This window comes from Schistocerca americana, chromosome 3 (assembly GCF_021461395.2).
Source record: "Schistocerca americana isolate TAMUIC-IGC-003095 chromosome 3, iqSchAmer2.1, whole genome shotgun sequence".
Taxonomy (NCBI): domain Eukaryota; kingdom Metazoa; phylum Arthropoda; class Insecta; order Orthoptera; family Acrididae; genus Schistocerca; species Schistocerca americana.
Genome location: NC_060121.1, coordinates 736,475,440 through 736,489,345, shown reverse-complemented (window position 1 = coordinate 736,489,345; position 13,906 = coordinate 736,475,440). Strand labels below are relative to the sequence as shown.

Genomic DNA, 13,906 nt, shown 5'->3' with positions numbered 1-13,906 from the left:
TGTGCTTGCCAGGGCAGCAGTCGAATATTTTCTGTATCCAGAAAGGCCCATACAGGACCTGCAACATGCGGTCGTGCATTATACTGCTGAAATGTAGGGTTTCGCAGGGATCGATTGAAGGGTAGAGCTATGGGTCGTAACACATCTGAAATGTAACGTCCACTTTTCGAAGTCCCGTTAATGCGAGCAAGAGGTGACTGCGACGTGTAACCAATGGCACCCCATACCATCACGCCGGGTGATACGCCAGTTTGGCGATGACGAATACACGCTTCCAATGTGCGTTCACCGTGATGTCGCCAAACACGGGAGCGACCATCATGATGCTGTAAACCGAACCTGGATTCATCCGAAAAAAATGACGTTTTGCCATTCGTGCACCCAGGTTCGTCGTTGAGTACACCATCGCAGGCGCTCCTGTCTGTGATGCAGCGTCAAGGGTAACCGCAGCCATGGTCTCCGAGCTGATAGTCCATGCTGCTGTAAACGTCGTTGAACTGTTCGTGCAGATGGTTGTTGTCTTGCAAACGTCTCCATCTGTTGACTCAGGGATCGAGACGTGGCTGCACGATCCGTTACAGCCATGCGGATAAGATGCCTGTCATCTCGACTGCTAGTGATACGAGGCCATTGGGGTCCAGCACGGTGTTCCGTATTACTCTCCTGAACCAACTGATTCCATATTCTGCTAACAGTCATTGGATCTCGACCAACGGGAGCAGTAATGTCGCGATACGATAAACCGCAATCGCGATAGGCTACAATCCGACCTTTATCAAAGTCGGAAACGTGATGGTACGCATTTCTCCTCCTTACACGAGGCAGCACAACAATGTTTCACCAGGCAACGCCGGTCAACTGCTGTTTGTGAATGAGAAACCGGTTGGAAACTTTCCTCATGTCAGCACGTTGTATGTGTCGCCACCGGCACCAACCTTGTGTGAATGCTCTGAAAAGCTAATCATTTGCATATCACAGCATCTTCTTCCTGTTGGTTAAATTTCGCGTCTATAGCACGTCATCTTCGTGGGGTAGCAATTTTAATGGTGAGTAGTGTAAATTATTGTCGAAAGCTCGTGTTTTACAACACTACACAGACATGCCTGTAAGGCCCTCTTGATGTTAAGGCATCAAAGGAGAATAGTTGATGATAAATGGATGTGAGGTAAAGGTGTCACCAGTGTGAAGGTTGTTTTGAAACCTGTGGTGCTCTACCAGGCGCTATCTTACTAGAGATAGGCCCTTGCCCTCTGTCGACGCCTGAGCTTACTTACACAGCAGTTATAGAGGGACCTACAAATTAATGTGTAACTCGGCAATTTCATTATGACAAACGTTGCCAGACTCGGAAGATATGATAAGTGGTAAAAGTCCCCAGGCTTTTGATTTTTACCACTAAGCCACTGAATGACGCAGGTAGTTGTCTTCTAAAGTGGTTTCACTGTAGAAGATCGCACTTCGCCAGCCTTCGTGGCCATGGGACAGCATTGCTGTCAAATAAAACAAAGGTCGTCGGATGGAGTAACTGTTCGGTCATGAAAGTGGGTTTTAAAATTTCCATTACAACGTATGGCCTTGGCATCCAATCATAAATTAATATTTATGTTGGGGGTGAACTTAATGCAACGTGCAGAATACAATAATATTTTTGGCCTTACTGTGGAGCCACAGCGATCGTATACACAAATTTAATAAAAAAACAGTCCAAATCTCAATAACTTATTTATTTTTGATTCTGGTAACTGCTTCCAGTCTACAGGGTGTCCTGGAAATGTTACGACAAACTTCGAGGAGTTGTAGAGGGTGTCTTGAGGAACAAATCGAGGATAGTAACCCTTGTCCGGAAACGTCATCCAACGACGCTACAGACTGTCGAAGTTGTAGGCGTTGGTGCTTGCCATTAAGCCACCCCTTCGGCAGAAAATGTGACTGCGGTTTATTTTTCTCCTGTATACCGAGAAACACCGCTAATTTTAGAGGGTTCCAGAAGAAAAAGAAACTGCGGATGGAAACCGTCATCCACCAAGGCAACAAAACATCACGTTCATAGGGAACACGGCTTTTCTACTCAGCAACCAGTTCAATCTTCTCCACTGGGCGATCGTGGCAATCACTGAGTGGCAAACAACATCGCGAGACGTTCCGCCCACGATCCGTCAGCGTGCGTTTGCTGCCGAAGAGTTGGTCTTGTGGCAGGTGCTGGCGCTTGTAACTTCAACGCTCTGTACCGCCGTTAGATGAAAATTTGTTCCTTAAGACTTCCTCCACAACCCCTCGAAGTTTATCTCAACATTTCTGGGACACCCTGTATAAAATCATCTTCAGACCAGAGACTTCAGATGAGGCTAGAAACGAGAAATAGTATGTGGACTTTCTGTGACTACACCACGAATGAAGCTGTCCGATTTTTGGTTTTTCTGTAGTTAGTATTCCTGCAAGGGCCCTTATACTAAGGTAACAAAAGTCATGGAATGGCGATATGCACATATACAGACGGCGGTAGTAGCGCATACATGAGGTATAAAAGGGCAGTGAATCGGCTTTTCGACATGATTATGGCCACACGACGGGAATTAACAGATTTTGAATGTGAAATGATAGTTGTAGCTAGCATTATGGGATATTCCATTTCAGGAATCGCTAGGGAATTCAGTATTCCGAGATCTAGAACGTCAAGAGTGCCGAGAATACCAAACTTCAGGCACTACCTCTCACCACGGACAACGCAGTGGCAGACAGCCTTCACTTAACGATCGAAGAGGAGGGGGGGATTAGTGTTTAGCGTCCGTCGACGACGAAGTCATTACTGTCAACGATTGTTAGCAGTGCCGTTTCCGTAAAGTTGTCAATACTAATAAACAGGTAACACTGCGTGAAACAACCGCACAAATCCACGGGGGAAGTACGACGAACGTATCCATTAGGACAGTGCGGCGAATTTTGGCGTTAATGGGCTATGGCAGTAGACGATCGATGCCTTTGCTAACAGTACATTGCCTGCAGCGCTTCCCAGGGAGTCATGACTACATCGGTTGGACAGTTGACGACTGTAAAACCGTCGCCTTGTCAGGTGAGGCCCGATTTCAGTTGGTAAGAGCTGATGGTAGGGTTCGAATGTCGCGCAAACCCCACGAACCCATGGACCAAGTTGTCAACGAGGCACTGTACTAGCTGGTAGTGGTTCCATAATGGTGTGCACTGATTCTTCTGGTCCAACTCAAACGATTATTTACCGTAAATGGTTACGTTCGGCTTCTTGGAGACCATCTGAAGTCATTCAGGGACTTCATGTTCGGAAATAAGATGGACTTTTTACGGATGACAATGCGCCATGCCACTGGGTCACAACTGCTCGCTGTCCGCCCCCGGTAGCTGAGTGGTCAGCGTGACAAAATGTCAATCCTAAGGGTCCGGGTTCGATTCCAGGTTGGGTCGGAGATTTTCTTCGCTCAGGGACTGGGTGTTGTGTTACCCTAGTCATCATCATTTCATCCCCATCGAAGCGCAAGTCACCGAAGGGGCGTCAAATCGAAAGACTTGCACCTGGCGAACGGTCTACCCGACGGGAGGCCCTAGTCACACGACAATTGCTCGCTGTTGGTTTGAAGAACACTTTGGACAATTCGAGTGAATGATGTGGCCGCTCAAATCACCAGACATGAATGCCATCGAACATTTGTGGGGACATAATCGAAAGGCCAGTTCGTGCACTAAATCCTGCACCGGTAACACTTTCACAATAATGGACGGCTACAAAGGCAGCATGGCTCAATATTTCTTCAGGAGACTCCAACGACTTGTTGAATCAATGCCACGTTGAGTTGCTTCGCCTTGCCGTGCAAAGGGAGGTCCGACACGATGTCACAACAAGGAATAGTGTGTGTGAAATCTTATGGGACTTAACTGCTAAGGTCATCAGTCCCTAAGCTTACACACTATTTAACCGAAATTATCCTAAGAACAAACACACACACCCATACCCGAGGGAGGACTCGAACCTCCGCCGGGATCGTCGCACAGTCTATGACTGCAGCGCCCTAGACCGCTCGGCTAATCCCGCGCGGCACACGTCAAGGTATCCCATGACTTTTGTCACCTCAGTGTACATATGAATGCAGATGAGCTGGCGCGGCCCCTCCCGTCGAAGGTTCGAGTCCTCCCTCGGGCAGGGGTGTGTATGGTGTTCTTAGAATAAGTTAGTGTAAGTAGTGTGTAAGTCTAGGGACCGATGACATCAGCAGTTTGATCCCTTAGAAATTCACACACATTTGAACATTTTTTTAGCAGATGAGTTGGCATTGGTCTCGTGGAAGAGTAGTGTGGAAAGCTATCACGAATGGTATCATATGAGCAAAATTGCTGACTAGGTGTTTACTTGGCGGCGGCGACAGATTGAGCCAATCAGTTCTTACAGTGAGCTCAACTAATATGGACCTTGCTTTCTCTTTGCCCTGTGCTTTTGGTTCCGGTCATTTGCGCTGGTCTCGTTTTGTGCTTTTCTCCACACCAGTCTGTATTCTGTGTTCAGGCTCTGTGCTCCCTCGTAGACTGAACCGCACATCGACTTTTTCCTCTTACAGGGTCCAGCTCCCTGGCTTCCTGTTAGGGCATGACGGTAGACTACAGTAGTGACATTTGTGCAAACAGGATGATTTTACGGCCTCTTCACGCCAGTGAAGATACAAAAGTGTAACAATGTACAGGCAGACCGTTCAGTGTGACTGGTGTATCACTCGCAGCTATGTATTATAGCGACAGAGACCGGAGACAAGGGTACGCCTTGTCAATGACAAGTGGTTTCAAATCCGACAGGAGTTGCTGCTGTTAATGAATGAAGACAGGTTATCGAGGGAGCACTGCGAAGAAAGTAGCATGCAATGGACATGTGGAGTAGGGAACCTTGTAAGGCACAATAGCTCACAGCGGTACAAAAGGCTGCACGTATTCAGTTGGAGAAGCGGCACAAAAACTAGGTAACGATTGATCGAGTATAACAGAAGTGATATTCAGCGTACCCCAAGGAAGCGTTATAGGCCCTCTGCTGCTTCTGATCTACATAAACGATTTAGGAGACAATCTGAGCAGCCCTCTTAGATTGTTTGCAGATGATGCTATCATTTAACGTCTTGTAAAGTCCTCAGAAGATCAAAACAAATTACGAAATTACTTAGACCCGATATCTGTGTGGTGAGAAAAGTAGCAGATGTCTCTCATTAAGAAGACGTGTCAGGTCATCCACGTGAGTACAAACAGAAATCCCTTAAATTTCGGTTTCACGATAAATCACACAATTTTAAAGGCTGCCAAATCGATTAAATGCTTAGTAATTAGTAACAAAGTTAACTGGAACGATCACGTAGACAATGTTATCGGGAATGAAAACGAAAGAGTACGTTTTTTTGGCAGAACGCAAAGGAGATGCAGCACGTCTACTGAAAAACCTACCTACAATACGCTTGTTCGTCCTGTGGTGTGCTGTATCGGATCCTTACTACATAGGATCGGCGAAGGACATCGAAAAAGAGAAGGGCAGCTCGTTTTGTATTATCGCGAAATAGGGCCGAGAGTGTCATGGATATGATAAGCGAGTTGGGATGGCATTTGTTAAAACGAAGCCATTTTTCGCTGCGGCGAGATCTTTTCACGAAATTTCAATCACCAATTTTCTCCTCTCGATGCGAAAATATTATATTGTTGCCAACCTACATATGAAGAAATGATCATCATAATAAAATAAGAGAAACTAGAGCTCGGTCGGAAATATCTAAGTGTTCATTTTTCGCACGCGCTGTTGTAGAGTGGAACGGTGGAGAAATACTCTGAAGGTGGTTCGAAAAACCCTCTGCCGGGCACTTAAGTGTGAACTGTACTGTAGATGTAGTTCTTAGGCGCTTAGCCTGGCTGAACTATGTTGCTAGGTTAGTCACTTGGCTGTAGAGGTGTAATACACACGATGCATTGTACACAGTGACCAGATTGGAGAAATACATAATTCATGAGCAGCAAGACTCTCTGCTCACAAAGAATGATTGTCGTCATTGTAGGTGCCGGCATGATTCATTGCAGATTGATTGGACCACACGTTCATCCTATTCGTCATAACGGAGAGAAATGACACGTATTTGTCAAAGGTGTGTTACCAGAATGCCGTCCGCCCCCGGTAGCTGAATGGTCAGCGTGACGGATTGTCAAACCTCTGGATCCGTTTTCGATTCCCGGCTGGGTCGGGGAATTTTCTCCGCCCAGGGACTGGGTGTTGTGCCGTCCTCATCATCATCCTGTCATCCACGTCGACTGCAGGTCGCCGCAGTGGCGTCAAATTGAATGACCGGCACCCGGAGAACGGTCTGCCCGACGGGGGGACCTAGCCATATGATTATATAAATACCAGAATGCCTTGGATATTTAACGAACACGATCAGTCACTAACACATTTCAATATTGATGTAAAGGGTCATTTGCCGGCAACGTACGGGAAGTTAATGGATCGACGTCGATGAATCAATGGCGTAAAACATGAGATCACCTAACCTAACGTGAATAGATTTCTTCCTCTGAAGACATATCACACAGCTCATGTATAGAACAGTTCAAAATGGTTCAAATGGCTCTGAGCACTCTGGGACTTAACAATTTCTGAGGTCATCAGTCCCCTAGAACTTAGAACTACTTAAACCTAACCTATGGACATCACACACATCCATGCCCGAGGCAGGATTCGAACCTGCGACAGTAGCGGTCGCGCGGTTCCGGACTGTAGCACCTAGAACCGCTTGGCCACTCCGGCCGGCTATAGAACAGTACTTGATTCAAAAGAGTATCCTGTCGCAACAATCATCACCAAAAATGGTGGTATTAAAGGCATTCAAAGATTATTAAGAAATGAATTCGCATTTTGCGAACCTGGATTGACGTCAGCTATTTGCGACACATGAAGATTTGTGCCGGTCAGGGACTCGAAACCGGATTTCCCGCTTATCGCGAGCGGTCGCCTCAACCACTTTTTTTTTCTGCATTATGCTCGTCACGGTTCTCGTCATTCGGTCTGGGCGGATGTCACATGGCATCCCTCGAAGTTCATCGTAGAATACTTCACTCAGTTTCTTTTCTTTTTTTTTATTGCAGAGGGCAGCCAGTCCTCTGACCGAAAACTACTTCGGCTATCCGAGCACGCCTCCCGGTTCGACACAAACTTCCGTACGCCATGGAGTCCACATCCCTGACGTTCGCATATTTCTTGATCACTACACAGTGAGAGACAAATATTTTATCGACACTTTAGCCCGTCGAGGCATGGATACATTATTGATGGTTACAATTTCTGTATTTATTCCCTGTCTGTATCTTACATTACGATGTCCTTGAGACATACATGCTTGTCTGATGGACATTGTAATGATAAGATACAGACACTGTGTAAACACAGACATTGTAACCATCAAAATTGAATTCAAAGATTAGTCGAACTCCTATGAAGTTCAGTGCTCCGGCAATATGTTCTAGACGTTGAACCTGATAGTCGCATTTGTGCACCTGTAAATTTTACAGTTTTTCGATTGTTCTTACACAATCTTTTCCAATATCTTGGTACACGATTCCTATCATCACAAGCTGACATTATTTAACATACACTGAAGCTCCAAAGAAACTGGTATAGGCATGCGTATTCAAATACCGAGGTATGTAAACAGGAAGAATGCGGCACTGCAGTTGGCAACGCCTATATAAAACAAGTGTTCGGCGCAGTCGTTGGATCTGTTACTGCTGCTACAATGGCAGATTATCAAGATTTAAGTTAGTTTGAGCGTGGTGTTCTAGTCGGCGCACGAACGATGGCACGGAGCATAACCGAGGTAGCGACGAAGTGGGGATTTTCCCGTACGACCATTTCTCGAGTGTACTGTGAATATCAGGAATCCGGTAAAACATCAAATCTCCGACATCGCTGCGGCCGGAAAAAATAGTGCAAGAACGGAACTACCGACGTTTGAAGAGAATCGTTCAACGTGACAGAAGTGCAACTCTTCCGCAAATTACTGCAGATTTCAATGCTGGGCCACCAACAAGTGTCAGCGTGCGAACCATTCAACGAAACATAATCGATATGGGCTTTCGGAGCCGAAGATCCACTCGTGTATCCTTGATAACTGCACGACACAAAGCTTTACGTTACGTCTCGCCTCGGCCTGTCAACACTGACTGTTGATGACTTGAAACATGTTGCCTGGTCAGACGAGTCTCGTTTCAAATTGTATCGAGCGGATGGACACAACCCCATGAATCCATGGACCCTGCACATCAACAGGGAAATTTTCAGGCTGGTGGAGGCTCTGTATTGGTATGGGGCGTGTGCAGTTGGAGTGATATTGGACCCCTGATACTTCTAGATACGACTCTGACAGGTGACACGTACGTAAGCATCCTGTCTGATCACCTGCATCCATTCATGTCCATTGTGCATTCCGACGGACTTAGGCAATTCCAGCAGAACAATGCGACACCCCACACGTCCAGAATTGCTACAGAGTGGCTCCAGGAACATTCTCCTGAGTTTAAACATTCCCGCTGACCACCAAACTTCCCAGGCATGAACATTATTGAGCATATCTGAGATGCTTTGCAACGATCTGTTCAGAGGAGATCTCCATCCCCTCGCACTCTTACGGATTTCTGGATAGACCTGCAGGGATCATGGTGTCAATTCCTTCCAGCACTACTTCAGACATTAATCGAGTCCTTGCCACGTCGTGTTGCGGCACTTCTGCGTGCTCGCGAGGGCCCTACACGATATTAGGCAGATGCACGAGTTTCTTTGGCTCTGTAGTGTATATTGCTTATCCGAACATGTTTTCTAACTCATCTTCCACTTGGCGTTGTAAATAGTACCAGACACTTTCTATCTAATGATTAATCTAAAAGTCTCTCGGTAGGGACCATTAGACCTGACTATAGATTCCACACAAATTTTGCAAATGGAGTGGGCTCTCTTATAACAGCAATTTATGGTGGCTCACTGGAGCGATGGAATGCACTTGTTAGTGTACATAAGCACAAGTTACTTCAGGTTTCAAGAAGAGTCGGAAGGAAGAGCCCAGGGCTAAACCTCGATATCACTGACGTCAGATTGTTATAGAATTTTGGAATATGTTTTGTACATGCGCCTCTAGACGTTAAATCGGCTTGCTCTGTTCGCTCACTAGATCTAAGAAGGCTGTACGTAGCGGAATCCATTTCGATGGCTTGTTTCGCAAGTTTCGGAAACCCATTGATATAGATCCATACTATCATCTAGTAAACTAAATTCATACGTAAGGGATGTCGAACCCGGTTTACGGATGGACTGGAGACTTCTTTACAACCAGAACGCAGCGCGTCTTCCCCAGTGATGGAACGTTGTGAGAAGCGAGAGCATTGTCAGGCGTGCCTCAGGGTAGCTATTTACGGTTGATGCGGTTATATAAATTGAGATGACAGAGCAGAAAAAATGTTGCAAAGAGCAAGAAGAAGTACAGACGATCAGCTGGTGGCTCACTCTCAACACCATTAAACACAATTTAATGTAATTGTTCCAAATACCTTTTACAGGCAGTGCTCCACAACCCTCGAATGATTCAGAAATATCGTCTTCATACCATCAAAAGGCGCTGTATTTATAAACTCTTATTTACCGTTAGTTTAGATCATAGATCATCATCAGGTTGACCTGTGCTTTCGGATCTATCTTTACTTAGCGCGACCAGCTGATGACGTAAAGGTAGAAAATAATCGAGAATAAAAATTTATTTACGTCACACTTTTTGGTGGTTAGATGATACCGTGCCTGTAATGTAAGTGACTACTCTATCGGTGAACAATCAGTCAGTCAATGGCAACAGTCAAATATCCAAGAGTATCCATTCGGAGAGAATTAAGATTGCGTGATTACGTAAATCTAGTCGTGCGAAAAGTAGACGTCAGATTGAGAGCCAGATTCATAAAAGAAGGAAGGGGGTTCGTAAACCGTCGTTCGGCCTAACCTATAGCTCGTCATCTCGATAACTTTAACAAATGGTATTAACAAAGATCTGGAGAAGATTCAGATAGATGCACGAATCGCCATAAGTTTGTTCAGTCAGCACAGGATGACCATGAAAAGCACAACAAACGAGGGATGTACTGTGCATCTTAGGAAGGTTTACTGTGAAATCTTCAAAAGTGAGTCCTAGATGGACAAAGAAACACATTACTTTCTCACATACAGAAGTTATACAAATACTATACCAGTAAAATTAGCGTAATTATATGTAATGGCGCATTAATCATATTACTTTGAGGCACTCATCATTTACTTCTATCACTGTTAGTAATTTTTGGTACGATACTTACGTCGTTGGCATTATGACTACTTTGCTTTGTTTCGTCCAAATAGTACTGTGAATATTCTGATAGAAAAACTGCCGCAATGAAGATCCAATGGGATTTAGCTTTGTCTCCCCTGCTCCCGGAGGAAAAAAAAAAAAAAAAATGCATCAGTGACTGTTATATACCTTTTTCAGCCGATGGAACAAAGACAAAATTAAGAACTGTAAATTCAAATATCCAGTCGAAAGTGGGACTTCAAAATGTTCTGCGTAGTGTGGCCCTGAATACATTTCTCGTGCTTCTGTGTTTGCGAGAACCGTAAAGACATTCTAATACAAGTAACTTAGCTGAAGTTTCAGACCGCTACAGCCATATCACTTAATGTTAGATCAATACTGCGTGCAGTTGGTACGAAGATTCTATAGGTAGTGGACATCACGTAAGGGAGACAATAAATGTGTTGTCTAGAATCCACTCCACACCTCGTCGTCACGTGTGCTTGATCCAGTGCCCAATTTGTAACATCGACGATACATGACGACATCAAGGTGTCCGCTTATCAAGAAGTCTTCTGTTCGCCCAGCATGACACTCCTTAATGCACTGCTGAACTTGAGATTAACCACTGTATATTGTAACTTTTATAGGGACGTAGTAACAGTGAAAGTCTAAGCGGAAAGTGTACAAAAGCACGACCCTTCTGCCAATGAACTGAGTACCCATGCGATCGTCATAGCATTGAATGGCACTGAAGTAAGAGCCCTCTTCTCCGACTTTGTTTGCTTTTCAGCACCTTATAAAAAACGAGCGGATACCACCGACGGATGTCTTCGAGCAGCAAGTACTTTGTTTGCCACGAATTATTCTCTAAATGAAGTGCAAGCCAGTGAAAGTGACCACAGTGCTGAATGTCCCCCTATTTCGTCCTCATATATGTAATGGGCCGAACTACTTCGGCGACAATGTTAACTCGCTACTGGATCACTGTAACGTGTGCGTACCTGAGGGCTGGACTGGTGGTACGTATTCCATTGCGCCGCTTACTGTTGTCCAGAAATCATAAGCCCTTAAAACTATAGTTGGCGCGTAAACAACACCCTAGCCTTGACTAGAAAAAAACGGATGTGCTTTCGCTTTAACTGTGATCACCTTGTCCTACGTTGATGGATGTATACGTGAATGGTGATAGCAATTGAAATAGCGTACATTGTTGAGAAGCGTAGTTGGGAAACACTGCGTGGGATTTTTGGATATAACAGTAGATAAGAACGAAGGATACCACAGTTTCCATGGGGTGTATTTTCGCCCATCGATCCTGTGGGGAAAAGTTTTATCGATAATATGTTTGTCACCGTAGAGATACACAACATACTAAATTCTCAAATGCAGAGGTCATACACAGTTCTGTAACCCTAATCGTTTATATCTTGTCATGTACCAAATCTATACTACACGTTTCACTTCAGCTCCACGTTTTCCGTCTTGGTTTTGAAGTTTTCGCAAACGTTAGTATACTATAATTCTTAACACGTAATCTTCTAGACGTTTCATTAATCGCAGTAGCTCACTTGTAAAAGATTGAGGAAGAAAATGGGTCATGGCTTATTCGAAAGACGCATCCTGGTATCTGGTTGGTGTCATTTACGGGAACCACAGATGGGAAGAGAGATGCTAATTAAATCCGTTTTTCTTTCAAAATGACAATGTATGAAGCTCTCAAGGATTACCGCAGCAGAATCTTATCGAAAGACTTCTCAAAAAAACCCAAACAAATTCTGGTCATACGTTAGGGCTGTTAGTGGCACCAAAATTAATGCCTAGACACTCGTGATTGTCACATGGGGACCGAATGTGAGGGTAGCAAAGCGAAAGTATAAATGCTAAACTTATTTTTTGAAAGATTCTTTTACAATTAAAGATATAAAAGCTCTGCCACAGTTTAAATTTCATGCCACTCTAAAGTTGAGCGGTATCGATATTAGCGATAGTGGCGATGAGAGAAAGCTGAAATCACTAAATTTAACGAGGCCAGAATGGCCCGATGGAACTCCTGCAAGATCACATATAGAATTTGTGACTAAGAGAACCCCTCTGTTAATTGGGACACATCGCAGTTCCCTCGGACAAAGAACTATGGCCTTTTGGTGGATAAAAGCACAGAACACATTCGACTACAAGAGAAGGCTGTCAGACTATATTAGTAGTAATTTCATACTTTGCAGTTAATGCAAAAAGCTGCACAAATATCCTGTCAGATATTGGTAAAATTTCAAAGTGGAACAAAGGTTGGCAAGTTTTCTAAATGTCCATAAACGTACACCGGTGAGCCAAAACATTATGACCACCTGTTTAATAGCGTGTTGGTCCACTTTTCAAACACAGTACAACGGCGGTTCTGCTTGGCATTGATTCAACAAGTCCTTGATAAGTTTCCAGAAGTTGTGGCACCAGGTGTCTACTGACAGGTCATTAAATTCCTTCAAATTACAGGACATTGGTTTGTGGGCACAGAATTGACGCAAGATATGTGTTCCAGCTGGTACAGGTCAGGGGCATTCGGTGGCTAAGAAATCAATGTGAGTTCACTATCACGCTCCTCAAACCACTGCAGCACGATTCTGGCTTTGCGTCACGTAGAGTTATGTTACTGGAAAAGCTCATCGCCATCACAGAAGACTTCAAACATGAAGGCAGTGAGGTGCTGCGCAATAATGTTCACGTAGTTCACTGGTGTTATGGTGTCTTCCAGTGCCAACACAGGTCCCATAGAAGCCCAACTCAATGTATTCCATAGCATAATTCTGCTCTCATCGGCCTGCATCTGTAGCGTCTTGCACGTTTCAAACAGCCATTCGCTTGCATGACGGCGTGTAAGCACCCAACCATCGACCTGGTGTAACAAGAATGCCATTGATTCGACAGGCGACACGTTTCTATTGATCCTCGCATTTCATGCCTTTGAACAATGTACTCCGAAACACTTAAACTGTACCAGCTTTGTACTCTGCCGTCAGATCTGCCACACATCGCTGCCTATCTTGGATTATAGTGTGGGGGATGCTCCGACGTCTACGTTATGTGATGAGACGAAAACGTCCAGTACCACATGACCTGTGCGTTATTCCACCATTCTTCAGCAATTTACCACGACAGCAGTACGCAAACAGTCGAGCAGCTTTCCCGTTTCAGAAATTCTCGTTTTCAGCCGCAGCGCCACAACAATATGCCCTTTGTCAAAATTGCTTGCATCAGTGGATTTCCGCATTTGCGGCCCGTGTCTTCGCTATAATGACTTCCCATTCGTCTCTCTTCCGCTTACATTCTTTCCTTACTGCGTCATCTGCCCGTAATATCACCAGGAGGCATTCAATCTCCATATCAAGAAGGCGAGACCTGTAGTCACATTTTATGTTCTTCAATGTAGAGAATGCAGACTTCCACAAGTAGGTCGCTGAGTAAAGGAAATATTGCTTTATTCGCGACATTCACTTTTGATTGAGATCCGAAAAACATCAGGAGCATTTTCTTTAAATTTCGATCTCATGACTGTATTCGATGATATTTCG

The 13,906-nt window shown here is 44.7% G+C and overlaps 1 protein-coding gene across 2 annotated transcripts in view; it reads left to right on the top strand.

Annotated features, from left to right (window-relative positions):
• Positions 1–2,973: 2,973 nt before the first annotated feature.
• LOC124605492 overlaps positions 2,974–13,906 on the top strand; it is a 398,477-nt gene continuing 387,544 nt past the window's right edge. For both annotated transcript variants that reach the window (XR_006978651.1, XM_047137217.1), the window contains exon 1: positions 2,974–3,070. Coding sequence is in view for 1 of the 2 variants with exons in the window: in XM_047137217.1 (XP_046993173.1) it covers positions 2,974–3,070 (97 nt within the window). In the remaining variant the exon portion in view is untranslated. The remainder of the gene's footprint in view (positions 3,071–13,906) is intronic.